Genomic DNA, 17,821 nt, shown 5'->3' with positions numbered 1-17,821 from the left:
TTTTAATTTGTTATAAGCCTTATGGGACAGTGTAATAGAGCTGGACTCACCCAGCGCTTCCTGCTGGTTGTCCTTGGGAATTAGCTCATCAGCCTCTGGAGCGCCCTCTGCTGTCTCGTGATCCACCTTACCGCCGGCCCCAGTACCTCCCAGGGCCCGGAGCCCCCTCCCACTGGAGTGCTGACCCCTGGCAGTAAACCCCAACAATCCCTGAGGGTCTCCCCTCCGCAGGGAACCCCCACCCACTACCCCCACCTCGCCTCAGTCTTGGCTACTGCTAGTCATCGCTTAGCCCCACTCCCCGGGGCAGACTGCTGTGTGTCTCAGCCACTCATCACAGGCAAGGGGGTTTGGATCTGCTGCCTATATTTACCCATGGGCTGCCCCCTTGCAACTCCAGTACCTAATAGGCCCTAATCTAGGCCTCTCAGCCTGGGGGTTTCCAGGCCGGAGCTCCCCTGCTCCCAAGGCCTTTCCCCCTCAGCCCTGCTCCACTCTAGGTATTCCCTCAGGTCCCTGCAGCCAGGCCCTTCCCTATCTGAATGCAGAGAGAGAATGGGTAAGCTTCAGCCTAGCAACCCCTTTATAGGCCCAGCTGCGGCCTGATTGGGGCATGTCCCAGCTGTGGCCATTTCCCCACTCAGCCTAGCTTTTCTTGCCCTCAGCCCTGGCTCTCTCCCAGGGCTGGCTGTTAAGCCCCACAGGGCAGGAGCGGGTAACCACCCTGCTACAGACTGTTTCAGCAAATAACTTCAGTACATAAGGATAGACACCTGCTTTCCTGAACTGGGGGCATGGATGGGCAAGAGATGGAGATTTTTAATGTGGTATGAGGGTCAACAGAGACTGAGAGCTGCCAAAAGAGATGGGACTGCAGGGGAATTCATAGCGCTAAGCGTGGTGAACTCTGCCTAGTCAGTTGTCCAGAACGATCAGTGGGTGTTCTGCTAGTTGCTGGTGCAGAGGGACTTTGCAGGGAACAAGTGGATTCAACAGATAAACATGCACCTTCTGTAAGAAGCTTAATTTCTTTCTGATGCTAATCAAGGTAGAGATCACCGCCAGATTAGAACAGGGCAGAGGTCGAGAGTTCCCTAAGAAAAGGAAGCACAGCGAGAGTGTATTTTGAAGCAGGTCACTTAGCGTGATTCGTTCCCCCTTGCTTTAAGTTTGATGAAGGTGCAGTTGGGTTCCATTCTTGAATTTGTAGAATAGTCTGCAAAAAGGTTCGTGGCACAGTGGAAGGTGAGAGAGGAATAAGAAATGGGAGGGAAGCAAGAACTGGAGAGCTAGTGGGTAGCTTGTGTCTTTGTCCTCCTAGCTATCAGTGTGAGCCAGTTAATCCACAGGTAGATTAGATATGAGACTATTACAAGGCAGAGGGTTAAAAATAATTTGTCTCTCAGCTGACAGTACAGCTGGATGAAGCCTCAAATAGCTGCATTGGCTGTAGAGCCAATATATGTAGGGAATATTTCAAATGCTCTGGAGAGGAGGGCTCAGGAGGGACAAAAACACCTAATTTGAGCAGCCGTTGATCTGTAACTAATGCCAATGGCCTGGTTGGGAGAGCAGGTGATAGTAATGAAAGATAAAGCACAGAGCATGGACCAAAGATGTTTTGAAAGGGCTCTCAATACCTCCCGGCACCAGAACGCATAGAGGCTGGAGACATGACCAGCGAAACACGTTCTCCAGCACTTCTGAACAGCCGTTGCTGCCAAGTCTGCTCAGCCTGAGTAGATGGGTACTGGTGAGCGTTGAAATGTGGATAGTTCTAGAGAGGAGCTAGAATCAAAAGGAGCTTTGAGAGTGAGTGGGGGGGGGGGGAATCAGGAATTCATCAAAGTCAAACTTTTTGGGTGAATGAGGAATTTGTCATAGTAAAGCAAAAGGCTGGGGAGGGGCTGGCACAAGACATTGAAATAAGCAGTGTTGGGGAAGGTCAGGAAAGCAGAAAGGAGTGGTGTTCCTTCCCTGAAGGGTGTGTATCTGTTGCCTGTGACTCTCAGAAGTGACTGGGTGTATAAATGATCACCCACGCCCGAGCATGGTGCATCCTTTGCATATTTCAATTAAATTGTGTTCTCAACATTGTGTGCATGCGTTCTTGCTCTGTGTGTGTACACACACCCCTGCACGTAGAGAACAATGTTGAGAACATCGAATATTTATGTATTTGTCTTAAAATATTTCAAAATACTCAACAGTATTTAGAGGGATTCTCTCAAGATTTTAAGAACACAAATCCCTGTTACTGGTAACACACCACTGACTAATACAGGTAAAGGGTTAATTAACATCAATATTACTTTTTTTGCCATTAGTAGAGCATTTCAGCGGCTTCTGGCACATCACTCTGCTTGGACAGTGGAACCTACATGGATCAGCTGAACTTTCTGGTCTGTGTCCACAGGGCTCTTACATTGGAGTCTCTGATCTCTCAAAGGAATGTTGTGAAATTGGAGGGGACACATTTCAAGACCCATCTCTGACTATAGTTCAGGGGACATATTGTTTTCTGCAAAATCATTTTTGTGACAGAACCCAGATTTTGGACCTCAGCTAGGTGGTAATGTTGCTTTCAAGTGACCATGATGAATAGTAATAGTACATAAGGCATTAAGCACAGCTGGAGAGCAGCATCAGTAAGGGCCAGGGCGGGGCAAGTGGTCATTTGGCCAAAGCACAGGACTGGGAGTCAGGAAATCTGAGTTCTGTTCCACTTTAGTTATATTTGGAACAGTGCCTTTCAATATACTACCACCAACAAACCAGGCCACTCGAGGCCAAATCTTCCTCCAGCAATTACTCCCCATTTACAGCCTTCATCTTCCTCACCCCTGCCAAATTCCCTTCCCTTTCAAATGCCTGGGGGAAAAAATGAACTTTGCGCTGTGGTCTGAAGGTCCTCAGATCCTGGCTTTGTAAATAACCCGCTTTGTGCCACCCTGTATTTATTTAATCTGCACTCCCTGAAATATCCACATCCAAGGACGTTCCATTTCAGCACAGTTACAAAATGGCATATGCCTGTGTAGCTCTGTGTGTGTTGTCTGTCTTTATGGAAAAGAATTATGAACCATTTCTGCACATTTGCAGCATTTGTCTGGCTTTTTTATTTTTGCCCTGCTATGCATGGTCCTTCCGCACCCTCCCCCCCCCACCCCCGTCACACACACACACACTCACTCTCTCTCTCTCTCTCTCTCTCTCTCTCTCTCAAAACCTGCTTAGCCAGATGGATACACTGTATTCTGCCTGCAAACCAGCCAAGCACTAGCCTGGGTGTGGGCAAACTTTTTGGCCCAAGGGCCACATCTGGGTATAGAAATTGTATGGCGGGCCATGAATGCCCACGAAATTGGGGTTGGGGTGTAGGAGGGGGTGAAGGCTCTGGCTGGGGGTGCGGGCTCTGGGGTGGGGCCAGAAATGAGGAGTTCAAGGTGTGGGAGGGGACTTCGGGGTGGAGCAGGGGATTGGGATGCGCGGGGAGGGATGAGGGCTCCGGCTGGAGGTGTGGGCTCTGGGGTGGGGCTGGGGATGAGGGGTTTGGGGTGTAAGAGGGTGCTCCAGGCTGGGACCGAGGGGTTCAGAGTGTGGGAGGGGGCTCTGGGATGGGGCAGGGGATTGGGGCACAGGGGTGTATGAGGGCTCTGGCTGGGAGTACAGGCTCTAGGGTGGGGCTGGGGGTGAGGGATTTGGGGTGCAGGAGGGTGCTCCGGGCTGGAATCGAAGGGGTCAGAGGGTGGCGGGGAGATCAGGGTAGGGGTTGGGGCGCGGGTGGGCCCCAGGGGTGCAGGCTCCAGGCGGCACTTACCTCAAACAGCTCCCAGATTCACCTCGCCTCTGACTCCCACGCACATCAGGTTACAACGCCACCCACTCTGAAATTTGGCCTAGTCGCCCCTAAGTCATGATAGAGAGGTGGCCACGGCCACATTTGATTGAGTGGTGCTGTGGCCTGGCCAAAAAGTGGTCAGGTCCTGGCCTGATTTGCCCCTCTCCCATACACACACCTCCCATGGCCTATGGTTACTACCATGATGAGAATGGTATAAGAACCTAGATAGGACAGAATAGAACAGGTCTTTCAGGGCTTTTTTGGGCTGAGAGTTTATCCCTGAAGCTAGGAAATAGTTCCCCTTTAATAAAGCAAAGTGGAGAGAGGGATCCCCTCCCCTGGGTACCATGCAAATACTTTAAGATTAGAATTAAGGGTTCGAGGGGACTGATTAGATGGAGGATTTTTGTAAAGAAAGAAATCGGTTTCTCTTTAACCCTCTTCTCCACCTTCATGACCTCATTAGAGGACAGAGTGAAGGTTGTTTGGGAGCTGTAACTGCATTTCCATACCTTAACGTCTTTGGATTGATTTAAAATATCCCAGGAATGCAATGCTTCCTTGGAGATGATTACAACGTTCTTATAACTGCTTTTATCCTTGCTGAGCTGTGCTCTCACTGAATGTTTGCGGGGGGCTCAAGTCTGGGAATGTTTAAAAAATAAAAAAAAGTTTTGGGCATCCTTTGTGCCCAACTCATTAGGGAAGCTGCTCAGGAACAGCTTATTTGTGTGAAATGATGCTCCTGAGAGTTCTTCCAGAGTTGGGTAACCCATGGAGTTAAATCGTGGCTGTGCAAGGCAGAGCTGCATAGGATCGATCTGAATTGGCCCATGCAAGTTTTCTAAGAATAAAAAAAAAAAAACCCACTAAGGCAGTTTGTATATTGATTTGGTGCCTGTCACTTTCCCTTTCGTACATTCTAGACACCCGTGCAGACATGCATTCCAAGGGTCTAGACCCACAAAGATTTAGGCATGTGCCAATGGGACCACTCCCAGTGGTAAAAATTAATTACGGATTGGGACCCAACTCCCCATACCTCTTCTCACCAATTTATCCCCTTCCCTGTGTACCAAGCAGATTTCCTGAGAAATGCACTGAATCTTGAGGGAGAGGAAGGAATACTGACCCCCACCCCCAACAAAGCTGAAAGCAAGATTCAGGGCACCACTTTTGCTGCTGCTGTTCAAATGCTACAAAAATGTGAAACCTGCAAAAAGGGGGCTACTACCCAGGGAATGAAGAATCTGGAAACTAAAGCCCTGTCCCTAATGGAAGCAGAAACATGCTTAGCTCCAGCAGTGTTTCAAGGTGGAGTTAGAGCATCATCACTCTGCTCCAGCTAGTCACAACTCTAGGTCCTTGTGAAGCTTCGTGTATTGCTGTTTGTGAAAGAGATCTCTGGCACGTCAGCTTAGCAGGCAGTGACAGTGGAGTTCAGGCCAGTGTTTTGCTGATCTTCCTTTGTATTTTGGCTAGGGTTTTTTTTCCCTGGTTGGATTAAATTTAGTTCAAAACTCTAGGAAGCTTTTACAAATTCATTTTGGATCTTTATTGAAGCGAAAAATTGCATTGTGGAAAGAAAAGGCTAAAATTCAGGTTCATTACTAGGTGTTAGTTTAATCAATGCCCAAAACTTCTGGAGTAATTTATATAACCACTTCCCCTTTCTCTCTTCCCCCCCACCCCATTCATGAGCTAATAAACTGATTGGCGGAAAGTCAGCAGGAATCTACGTAAAAAGGCTTCCTTTAAAATTGCTGTAGTGATGGAAGTCTGTTCAGGGATTAATAATAAGTTAAAACAGCCATCCGGACTGTCAGTTGCTTTCTAGCATAATGGCCAGGAAGGAAACATGATTGTGTAGTAACTGGATTTGGAGTAAATCTAACACTGAAGTCATTTTGATTCAAAAAGGTGTATTTCTGCACCTTTGAACATTACTCCAGATTGCACATCTGAATGATGGGGTCTTTAGAGCTATGCAGAGTGACCCTAGCATACAAATAGGGAAAACCCATGTTGGTGGCTTCATGATAAAACCCCATTCCACCAGGCTGCAGATTTGTGCAGCTGTGGTTGATGCTACAGGGGCATGCCTAAGTCCACTAAATATCTGGGGAACTGAGCAATGGCAAAGTTTAATCTGGGTATGGGGAGGGTATTTCTCTTGTCCTAGCAAGGTTGCCTAGCTCCCAAGTAGCTTTTCCCCTGTGAGACAGTTCTTGGGCAAACACGTTGCCATGGTAAAGTTTTGCCGTTGCAAAGTTTGCTCTGGAGGGAGAATCTCATTTTCATTTCAAAGCCCTGTTTTTTTTCCTGGCAGATGTGTTGACGTTTCACTCCTTGAAATTCCCAAAAACTCATTGAAATTGCAATTTTCTCCCCAGTGTTTGCTTAACGAGCACTGGTGCTATTCCACAGCTTTTTTTGATTCTTGCATGAAAGGATCGCAGAATTTCAGAACGTTTGGAGGGATTTCCTATCTTCCATTTATCGGGGGTAGCCGTGTTAGTCTGTTAGGCCTCCATGCATCTGAAGAAGTGGGGGTTTTACCCACGAAAGCTTATGCCCAAATAAATCTGTTAGTCTTTAAGGTGCCACCGGACTTCCTGTTGTTTCTATCTTCCATGTTTCGCTTTAACACCCTGTTTTAGAGTGCCTTTGCATGGTTCATTGATGAAACAGCAGATACCAATGCTTCCCCTGCCTGTCACTGTTTTGCGTGCTTTTCCCATTCAGTGCCCTTTCATTTATGTTCTTTTACTGCTCAGTGCATTTTCATTTTCATTATCCATTGTCAGAATTCGTATGCCCCAGGTGCTTCTCTTGCAGTAGAGACCTCTGTATTATACGTTCTTCCTGACTATGCTTTAACTCTTTTTTCTTTTGCTGTGACCACTGAATTGCACTTGGTTTTACTGCCTTTTCCATGCTTCTGCTATGGCTGTAGGACTTCTGTGTGAACAATAACTCCAAACAGGTAAGTGAGCTTCTGCTGAAATCTTATGTTTTTATTAACATGATGATTTTGCTAATGTTTAGTTTGAGCAATTAATGCAGGTTTAGCACACTTACCTAGAAGTAGGATAGCGCTATATGCCATACTACTGGATATTATATTTTAATAATTGTAAAAGATGATTAATATTTTAATTAGAATTTTTTTAAAAAGCGCCACACAGCATAACCTGAGAAAGTATAGTGATAATACCAAACCTCCTCCATGCTTTTTGACATGTCCTGTGCAGATTTGCCTTAGGTACAAGAGTTTGAGAACAAGTGTAAAATTTTAAAATGGGTCTTAAGTGCTTTTGGGAAAAAAGTGGCTTAGTTTATCCTAAAGGCCATTGACTTTTAATGAGAGATGGACTTACAACTCTTTTGAAAATGGGACTTAAGTTTCCAAGTCACTAAGATGCTTTTGAATATTGGTTTTATTCCTAGGGATAAGATTTTTCAAAAGCACTCAAAGTTGGCCCATTGAAGTTCCTGGGAGAAGAGTTGGGCCAACACTTAAGTACTTTTGAAAAATCTCATTCCTAGATGGTAACAGGATCAAAAGGTACTTAGTTATTTTGGACTGCAAATGTCTTCCATAACAGAAATGTATGTCTTTGCTCACTTTAAACCCTGGAAGTATGAAGTGGTCTGATGCCCAAGCTAAATGGCTATGCATTTTGAGAGACAACTGCTAGCATTATCACCTTCCTTCCCAGTGTTCTGTTCCTTGGGAAATCATTGGAATAGGCAGGTATTCACCTATTAACATTAATCCAAGATTATTGCAACAGTGTAAATAAAATCAGAGGAAATGTGACCACTTGTGTAGCTCAGTAATATTCATTATGTTTGTTACGATGTATTTTATACCATGGATAGAATCATAGCAATGTAGAAGGGACCTTGAGAGGTCATCTAGTCCATACCACCCTGTGCTGATGCAGGACCAAGTAAACTTAGACCATCCCTGACAGGTGTTTGTTTAACCTGTTCTTAAAAACCTTTGGTAGCCTGTTCCAGTACTTAATTATCCTTGTTGTTAGAAAGTTTTCCTAATATCTAACATAAATATCCCTTGTTGCAAATTAAGCTGCTTACTTTTTGTCCTACTTTCAGTGGACATAGAGAACAATTGATCACCATCCTCTTTAAAAGAGCCCTTAACATATTTGAAGACTGTTCTCAGATCCCTCCTCAGTCGTCTTTTCTCCAGACTACCCGGGCCCAGTTATTTTAACCTTTCCTCATAAGCCAGGTTTACTAAATCTCTGACCGTTTTTGTTCTGCTGCATGTGTAACTGCAATTTCGTATATTGTAAATCATTTGAGGGAGATTGTCAAACCTACCAAGGATTTAGGAACACAAGTCCTGTTGACTTGTACTCTTGAATCCCATAGATGTTTTTGGAAGTCTCCCCCTTAAAGGGTAATAAATGCTGCAGGTTGTGGTCACTTTGTATTTGAGTATTACTGTGTGAGTGGATGCTGCAGATGTTTAGAGTGGCAGTAGAAGAACTAAAGTGATCTTGAGTCTGTGACCATCCATAACACAGCATTTCAATAGAAGATCTAATGAAGTATCTCAAATACATATGCTAGGAAAGGCTTGCTTTATTTATTCATTAGTGTATGTGCGTTTGTAGATTCTCAAACTTTCCTGTGTGAAAACATATTTACATTTCTACCTGGTGGCTTTCAAAGCATGCTCTGGTTTATAAAATGGCTTATTATATTTCAGTTACAGGCTACAGGTTTTAATGCTAAGCCTTAGTGACATTCATGATTAATGAAGACCAGTTATATATGATACTGGTGTGTGCGGAGGGTTCCAAATGTGGATATGCTGTGTTTCTTCATATTTTCTCATCATGCTTTTTGTAGAAAGAAGATGCCATCGATGACACACTGAGTTCCAGACATAAAGTCAAGGAGCTTTCGGTAATAGATGGCCGGAGAGCTCAGAACTGCAATATTCTTCTCTCCAGGTATTGTTAATCTTTTCCCTTCAAGGAAACTGGTTATTAGGTGCTACTTGTGTCCTGTGAGAGGACCTAGAGACTTTTTACTAACTGTATCATTCTAAGTTCTGATACTTGTGAGCTGTAAAGAATAATGTGCCCTGAACTGGAGATCATGCTGTAATTCCCTCTCGAGGGATTCTAATAACTGAAACTCTGGGAATAAAACCAGAGGAGTTTCACTGACACCTGAACCCAGATATGGAATTACATCTTCCATTTATGTATAGTTTTGCAGAGGCAAATGCATTTAATAGGATACACGAGAATGCCTGATGTCAGTGCGGGAATGCTACGGGAACCATTGTTGCTGTTCAGAAAGGTTTAATTTTTATATCCTTTTTATACCCCAGATTTTCTTTACTTTTTTGGTGATATTTAAGAAGGACTCTGCTAAAATCATAAAGGGAAATAGATTCTAAATGCTCAATTAGGCAGAATACCCAAGGGTAACTGGCCTCTGAGACATGGTAATTATTATATTTAGGCTCCTGAACAGTGGGGAGTGCTGTTTGGAAACTGATGTCCAATACTAGTAATGAGGGTTCAATGCACAACTTTTGATTTTTGGAGTGTGAATGATTTTCAGATTCAAACTATGCTTCTAGAATTAGGAGCAACAAGGGAAGGTTTGGCAAGAGATACTAAAGAATAGAGAGAATTATAGACCCCACTACATTTCCAAAGATATTTATATTCATCAAGACTATATAATTCATTTGAAGAGGTTCAGAGCTATAAGCAAAACCCCTCTGACTTTGCCCTGGATGTGATGTAATTGGACTCCCTTGATGAAATTAGTCTCATAGTCTGGAAGGGGTTACATCATTGCTTAATTACTATGAGTAATTTAATCTAGTCTTTAAAACTAAATTCTGTTTACATGCTAAAAGGAGCACTTTAGCAGAGTAAATGGATTAGACTAATTTTATGTGAAAATACAAGCCAGTCTAGTCTGGAGTGCAAATGTGAATGATTAAATAAATGATAAATACTTTTTAAAAAATACCTTTCCTGTCCCATTTAGAAAATGTCTCCTTCAGTACATGAAAATGTTGACATTACATATAAGCTAAGAATCACTTTAAAGGAAATTCCATGTGGAATTTGGGTAGGTCCAGTTTTTCAACTTCTCAATGCCTAAATTCCATGTTTCATAGAAATGTAGGGCTAGAAGGGACCTCGAGAGATCACCAAATCCAGCCCCCTGTGCGGGAGCAGGGCCAAATAAACCTAGACCATCCCTGACAGGTGTTTGTCCAACCTGTTCTTAAAATCTCCAGTGATGGGGATTCCACAGTTCCTTGGTAGCCTGTTCCAGTACTTAACTACTCTTATAGTTAGGAAACTTTTCCTGATGTCTAACCTAAATCTCCCTTGCTTCAGATTAAGCCCATTACTACTTGTGCTTCTTTTAGCAGCCATGAAGAACAATTACTCACAGTCCTCTTTATAACAGTCGTTACATTTGGAGAGTGTTATCAGGTCCGTCCCCATCCCGCCCTCCCTCCCTCCCCCCGGTCTTCTTTTCTCAAAACTAAACATGGCCAGTTTTTTAACCTTTTCTCATTGGTCTGGTTTTCTAAACATTTTATTGTTTTTGTTGCTGTCCTCTGGCTCTCTCCAATTTATCCTAAAGGGTGGTGCCCAGAATGGACACAGGACTCCATGTGTGTCCTCACCAGTGCTGAGTGGGATAATTACCTCCTGTGTCTGTCTTCACTCCTGTTAATGCATCCCAGAATATTAGCTTTTTTCACAACTGCATCACATTATTGACTCTTATTCAGTGTGTGATCCACTATAAACCCCAGATCCTTTTCAGCTGCACCACCACCTAGCCAGGGAATCCCCATTTTGTAGTTGTGCATTTGATTTTTTCCTTCCTAAGTAAACTATTTTGCCCTTGTCTTTATTGAATTGCATCTTGTTTATTTCTCTAATTTGTCAAGGTTGTTCTAAATTCTAATCCTGTACTCCAAAGTGCTTGCAACCCCTCCTGTCATGGCCTATGGGTCTCGACTGGAGGCCCACAAGCTTCCTAGGAGCAGCCATGCTCCAACCCTCCACCTGGCAGCCTGCTTGCAATAATTTGCCTGAGACCTATGAAAGCCAGCCCCAATGTGAGGTTCTGCCCCAAAGTCCTATTGGCAAAGTCCAAGAGCAGCTGATTGGGCACTGGTCCTACATAAGCCAGTGTTAGGAGCAGGAAGCTGTCTGAACAACTGGGCACCACCCTGCTCTGCACTATGTGCCTTGTGCGCCCCACTCCGGTTTCTCTGGCTTGACTCCTGACACCTGAATTGTGGTTCCCAGTCTCCTCTTGTCTCCTGCTTCTGACCTCTCGGTATCCTGACCCAGCCAACTCTTGACTCCTGTCTCGTGCGTGTGGATTCTAGTTCTGGCTGCTAGGTCTGGCTGCCCACCACTCGTCTATGACTGCTCCCAGCTTGGTGTCACCTGCAAGTTTTAAAAGCATCCGGTCCACTCTATTATTCAAGTCATTAATGAAAACATTGAATAGTACTAGACCCACAACTGACCCCTGCGGAACCCCACCAGATACACCCTCCTGGTTTGACAGCGAACAATTGATAACTACTCTTTGAATACAGTCTTTCAACCACTTATGCACCCACCATGTAGTACTTTCATCTAGATCAGATCTCCCTAGTTTGCTTGTGAGCATGTCATGTAGGACTGTGTGAAAAACCTTCCTAAAATCAAGATACATCACATCTACTGCTTCCCCCTACACCCTCTCCACAAGTCCAGTAACCCTGTGAAAGAAGGAAATTAGGTTGGTTTGCCATATTTGTTCGTTATAACCCTATTATCCTCCAGGCATTGACAAATTGATAGTTTAATAATTTGTTCCAGTATCTTTCCAAGTATCAGAGTTAGGCTGACTGGTCTATAATTCTCTGGGCCCTCCTTTTTAAAGATAGGGACTATGTTTGCCCTTTACCCGTCCTCTGTGACCTCACCCGTCCTCAATGTGTTCTAGAAGATGATTACTGGCAGTTCCAAGATTGCATCTGCTAGTTCCTCAAGTACCCTAGGATGAATTTCATCAGGCCGTGCCAGCTTGAATACATTTAACTTTATCTAAATATTCTTTAACCTGTTCTTTCCCTATATTGGCTTAAGTTCCTTCCCCCTTATTTTTAATATTAATTGTGTTGAGTTTCTGGTCACCATTAACCTTTTCAGTGAAGACTGAAGCAAAATAGGCATTAAACACCTCAGCCTTCTTGATGTCATCAGTTACTAGCAATCCTTCCCCACTAAGCAGAGGACCTACGTTTTGCTTTGTCTGTCTTTTGTTCCTAATGTATTTAAAGAACTCTCTGGCCACATTCCTAGCAAGTCAAGACCCGGGGCCTGGGTGGAAGCGTCCAGAATCAGAATGCCTGTCATGTGCAGGCAGAGGGAGCGCTAACGGTGGAGTTGAGGTGCCATTTTCCTCCCATTGTGGGATCTTCCTTGTATAATATCTGCAAGTTAAGGAGAGGAAAAAACCCAACCCCGATCTCTGTCTGCCTTTGCTGGTGAACTCCACTGGCTAACTCCTTTAGTCTCCCAGCCTCCTCCATCTCACCAACCCGATGTCTAGATAAGAGTAAATAAAAATAATGTTTCAGAAAAGGGGAGGCTTATTTTCCTTGTAAAATTATGCAATATCTCTTTAAAAATACCTTTTTTTTTTTTTTTAAAGCATGGTTAATTTTCACTGGCGTGCATTTCTTCAGTGTATCCTAGATGTCTCACTTTGTCCTGGAGACAAAGTTGACCCTCAGTACAGCAAACTGTATGTAAACCTTTGCATTTCAAATGTCGTCCCCCTCCCCCCCCCCCCCAGCTATTTGCTGCCTTATCTCCAAAGATTTGCTTAAAAAAGGGGGACAGGAAAAGAAATGTTAACTCAGAATAAGCTCGAAAAGGGGTGGGAAAATATTAAATAAAAAGTCTCATCATTGAGGAAATTTCCCTAAACAGGGCAATTTAAAGGAAAATAACTTAACATTTAGAAAGTTGGTTGTCTCACTTCCTGACAAGTTAAGTTGATTGTGTTTGTTTGCCTTGTGAACTGGCTTTGGCCCCAGTTTAACTAAGCATTTAAGCATGTGCTTATTTTAAGCACATGAATGGTCCTTTTGACTTTGGTTGGGGCTACTCACGTACTGAATTTTAAAGCATATTTTTAAGAGCCTTGCTTAATCAGGACCTCAGTTTGTTTTTCTAACAAGTCTTCCCCCTCCAATGTGGAGCTGGTGAGGAACCAGTAGCCCCTGTTCTTCATAACCCACCCTCTCATTAGACTGGTAATGAGGGCAGTGCATAAGCCAGCTGATTCCTTTCTTCATGGGAAGTGACCTGAGCCTGACTGAGGACTCTGGTGTTTTCTTCGTGCCTCTGACACTGGCTTCCTCTGTGGCCTTGAACAAGTCACATAACTTGTCTGCCTCAGTTTCCCCTTCTGTAAGATTGGCTTAAATATTCTTATCTCCCTAATAGGATGTGTTGAATATTAGTTAATATTTGTAAGTTGGTTTGACTGTGGAAAACGCCAAATAGTCTTACTAACAGGGGAATGCTATGGGCTTTTGCGGGAATTTTTAAACTACAGTATATTATTTTTTTATATTCTCCTTAATCTAAGAAGTGAAATAAGCCAAAAATAGACACTTGGCAGATCCAAATAGAGCTTATTTGCTAAAATGGGCTGTTTGATGTTTCCTTAATCTTCAGCCTGCAGTTAAGTACAGCCTGGACTCTGTGTGCTGGACAATAGCAGTTCTGTAGCTGAGGTAATTTGACCTGGTGTGAGCTTTTACTGAGCTTGAAGGACAGGCCTGTCTTTGACTGACTGCATGAGTTTGGTGCCTGTTTTCAATTTAATGACACAGGAGGACCAGCCACTCTGTCATGCCGACATTTTACTTCACAGCATGTTTGGAGAGGCTTGTGGGGTTTATATAACTGTAACTTTCAGAGCTTCAGTAGCAGCCCTAAGGTTGATCCTGCAAACCTTTGCTGCTGTAAGTAGTGAAGCCAGTAGAATTACAGTAGCAAGCGCTGTGCTCTGCAGTAAGGCCAACATCCTCAAAGATATTTAGGTGCCTAATTCCTGTTGAAATCAATGCAAGTTAGGCGCCTCAGTACCTTTGAGGATCTGGGCCCAAGTGTTTGCAGGATCAAGGCCCATGTTAAGTTATTTGTGCAGTGCCATAAAGCTACACAACTCTTTACAAGCTGGTGAGAAATCAGGTCCCTGCCCCTTAAAGCTTGCAGACTGCTTACTCTTAACACAAAATGGATTAGAAGAAGGAGGGCCTCGTTAAGAAGGATGGCCTTGCGGGGAAGGCATTGCATAGGATGCTGCAGTATTTAGTGCACTAGCCTGAGACTTTGGAGCTCTAGGTTCAACTCTTTGCTCTGCCACATACTTCTTGGGTGATCTTGGGCAAGTCACTTAGCCTCTGTGTGCCTTAGTTCCCTATTTGTAAAATGGGGATAATAGCATTGCCCTGCCTCCTAGGTATTGTGAGGACAAATTTATGTACTTTGTTCTATGGTGTATTGTGTGAACCTAAAGAGAGTTACTTAGTTGTCTCACAGTGAATGCTGTCCTGTTTCTGTATCTGTGGAACACCAGTAGACGTTTTTATTGGAGTTTTGCATGTGAAAAGACTGCACAGTCAGCTCTTCATTTAGCCTAGACGTTGGTAAGCTAAACAGCATTGTCTGGTTTGCAGCGTGGAAAGATTACGGCTGGCTAGATACTTTATCTCTCTTTCTTGCTGTTTGCTTTTCTTGTTTTGGGAGAAATTGCTGCTTAGTGAGATCACTAGGTTTTCCTCAAACTAGTAATGTAACATGGAAATATTTTTGACATTTCTTTTTTTAGTATACTCAAAGCATGCTGATGTCAATGCATTTTGGGCCTCTTTCAACAAACCACCACATCACAGCTTCTGCTCTGGTCAGGTTTTTCTAGTGCAGGAGGCATGTAGTGTGTTTTGTAAGATGCAAATGAATACGTTAGTGTCTCTATTTCTAAGTCTCGTGTAGGTGAATGGCTGGTTTTGTTTCTCTCTTCTGCGAGCCTGTGTTGAGCATGTTTCTTAATTCAATGTGGCTTTTCAAGAGGCCGCGCCTCTTTCAATGTGGAATTTGTTTTTTCCTTTCACACTTATTAGGTTCTCCATTTGCCTCTCCAAAGCTGCCCCAAATACCCTGCATTGGTCAAGCTTGTGAACTGTCACTTTGCATCTCTAAGTTGCGGGGTTTAAATCCCCGTGACAGCAAATACTGTGACCCAGTTCCTCTCAGACGGTTTGCGTTCGACAGCTGCTGCCAGCAGTGATAGGCTTGTAGCTTTCACTGGCCTCTTTCCCATCAAATTGTCTGAGAAGTTGTTTAATTCCAGCACCGGGTGATTTCTCTCTAAAGATATTAAGGAACACTCTAGTTCTAAGAAGCGTTGCAATTCTGGGCATTCATTTTGGGTCACTTCTGGGAAAAGTTTTTAAACTCGGCATATAACGAGCAGGCTTTATGAAAAGTCTGTAGTAGGACTCCAGTTCAGATAGGGCCCAGGATGTTTGTGATGGAAATGTAATTATTGCCTATTGGCTGAACAGTGACCTACATGGCATCAGTTAGCGGTCTGTGCCCTAGCTCCCATGCATGGGTATAAAACTAGCTTTATGTAGTCACCTAGAAAATGTACTGTTACACCTGGCACTAATCATGACCCTTGTTAGTAGTCTGCACAGGAAAACCAGAGGCTAGCTGGGTAAGGAGACTGAGCTGTGTGCTTCTCCCTAGAGGTGGTACCTCACAGATCCAGAATAGGGATCACTGGAGGAGGGTGAGGGCAGGTGGCATTGCCACTTTTCAGGCCATGCTTTTAGTTTGAATTCAGTCTTCGGTGATCTTGGTACAGGCCAGACTGACCCAGTAACTGGCCAAGTCAGAGGGGTTGGATGTGTTAGAACATGAAACCACCCAGAATACCACCCCGAAGACCACTGCAGTTCCCTGCGTTCTGGTTCTGTCATCTGGTAGAATGTGGCCGTTCAGTGGAGCTAATGCGTTCGTTTCTGGGGGAGGGTGCAAAGCTTTTTGATGTGACGCTAGTCTGCCTGGGGGCTGCTTAACCATCTAAAAGCCAGAGGGACAGGGCTGCTCCCTGGCAGGAGTGAAGCTAATGTGGTGGCCCTCAAGTTAAGCTTCAGGAGAGGACAAGTTCAACAACCCCATTGGGACTGATCAAAGTAAGGGAGCGGTTGCATTTCTGTGTCCACCAGAGAAAACCATTCTATAGTTTTGTCATATGAAACCAATGATTTCATGCCTGTTTCAGCCTTTGAACTGTTTGCAGACCACAAGCAGCATAAGCCTTGTCCAACTGTTTGAGGTGATGCAGTGAGATTTCATTGGCGCGGCAAGCTACACAAGTGTGACTGAAGTGTGTAATCCTAAATAAACAAACCCGATGGACCCTGCAGGTCTGATTATCTCAGTCTTGGCCCCTACCGCAGTAGCATCCGAGCATCCCGCAGGCGTTGGTGTGTCTGTCCTCACTGCAGCCCTGTGATGAGAGGGCCGTGCTATGCCCATTTAGCAGGTGGGGAACTGAGGCCCAGGTGACTTGCCCAAGATCACATAGAAGAATTGGCTCCAATTCCCATTTCAAAGACAGATTTCCTGAGTCCCAGCCAGAACCCTTCCCCCTAGGCCATCCTTCCCCCCTGCTAGATGTCTGTCCGAGACAGGGAGGATACACCCAGCATACAGCTACCTGTTGCTGCAGGTTTGACACACACACACACCCACCCCATGTCCATTTTACAGCAGTGCCCATGCCTTCCCACAGGTCAGGCACCATTTTTCCTCCTCATTTTTGGATGAGCTCTCTTGTGATGCCCTTGTATTGTAGGCATTGGTGTCGAAAGTAAAGGAGAACTGAATAGAGTAGAATAAAACTGAGCTTAAAGTGAACTTTGAGCAAATACTTTCGGGACTTTTTTTTTTCTGACTCTTCACCCCCAGTCTTGAAATCTTAAAGATTCAAAGTAATGGAGAATCCATCACATCCCGTGATAGGTTATTCCAATGGGCCATTGCTCTTACTGTTTAAATCAAGATGTGCCTTCCTATTTGAATGTCTGTATCTTCAACTTCCAGCAATCAGATCTCGTTATGTCTTTGTTTGCTAAATTAGAACTCTCTCTATTATCAGAAATCTTCTCCCAGTGTGGGTACTATTAAACCACTATCAGGTCCCCTCTTGACCTTCTTTTTGTTAAGCTAAATAGATGGAACTTAAGTCTCTTTAAAGCAGTGATACTCAGACTTCAGTGGTTCAGAAGCCAAATTAGTGATCAATGTTACCCAAAAGAGCCACAGTTGTGCAAATTCGTGGTTTTTATTTACTATACATATGCCTCTAAAGAAGGGGTTTTTTTACCCACGAAAGCTTATGCCCAAATGAATCTGTTTGCCTTTAAGGTACCATCGGACTCCTCGTTGTCTATATAGGCCTTGAATCATTCTTGTGGCTCTTTTTTGAAATCTGTCCAATATTGCAATATCCTTTTTGAAGCACGAATACCAGAATTGGACAATGTTTCCAGTAATGGTCTCAACAATGCCATATACAATCGCAACAAATAATACTTCACATTAATAGATCCGGTTAATTAAGCACAATTGGCTGTTTTCAAATGTTAACTTGTTGTTTGCACTTTTTAAAGACTCTTTTTTGTGTATATAGATGTAGTTCTCTGCTTTTAACAATGCTTTTTGAATCCTAAGAATTCAGACAATTTTCCCCCAAATGAGCAAATTCTATTTCTGAAAATACATTGTAGTTATTTTTGCACAGGAATACCAAAATGATTGTTTGCTAAATTATTTCCTGTAACTGTTGTGTGGCTAAACC

General features: G+C 43.9%; 1 protein-coding gene across 2 annotated transcripts in view; it reads left to right on the top strand.

Annotated features, from left to right (window-relative positions):
• Positions 1-17,821, top strand: part of DAAM1 (dishevelled associated activator of morphogenesis 1) — a 187,739-nt gene that overhangs the window by 142,376 nt on the left and 27,542 nt on the right. Inside the window, exons 16-17 of one of the 2 annotated variants that reach the window (XM_084632791.1) lie at positions 6,801-6,830; positions 8,732-8,835. In XM_084632791.1, coding sequence (XP_084488917.1) covers positions 6,801-6,830; positions 8,732-8,835 — 134 coding nt within the window. The remainder of the gene's footprint in view (positions 1-6,800; positions 6,831-8,731; positions 8,836-17,821) is intronic. The other variant, XM_084632792.1, reaches the window with a different exon arrangement.

This window comes from Lepidochelys olivacea, assembly GCF_965140295.1.
Source record: "Lepidochelys olivacea isolate rLepOli2 genome assembly, chromosome: 6".
In the NCBI taxonomy this organism is placed as follows: Eukaryota; Metazoa; Chordata; order Testudines; family Cheloniidae; genus Lepidochelys; species Lepidochelys olivacea.
This window is presented reverse-complemented; position numbering and strand designations above follow the sequence as displayed.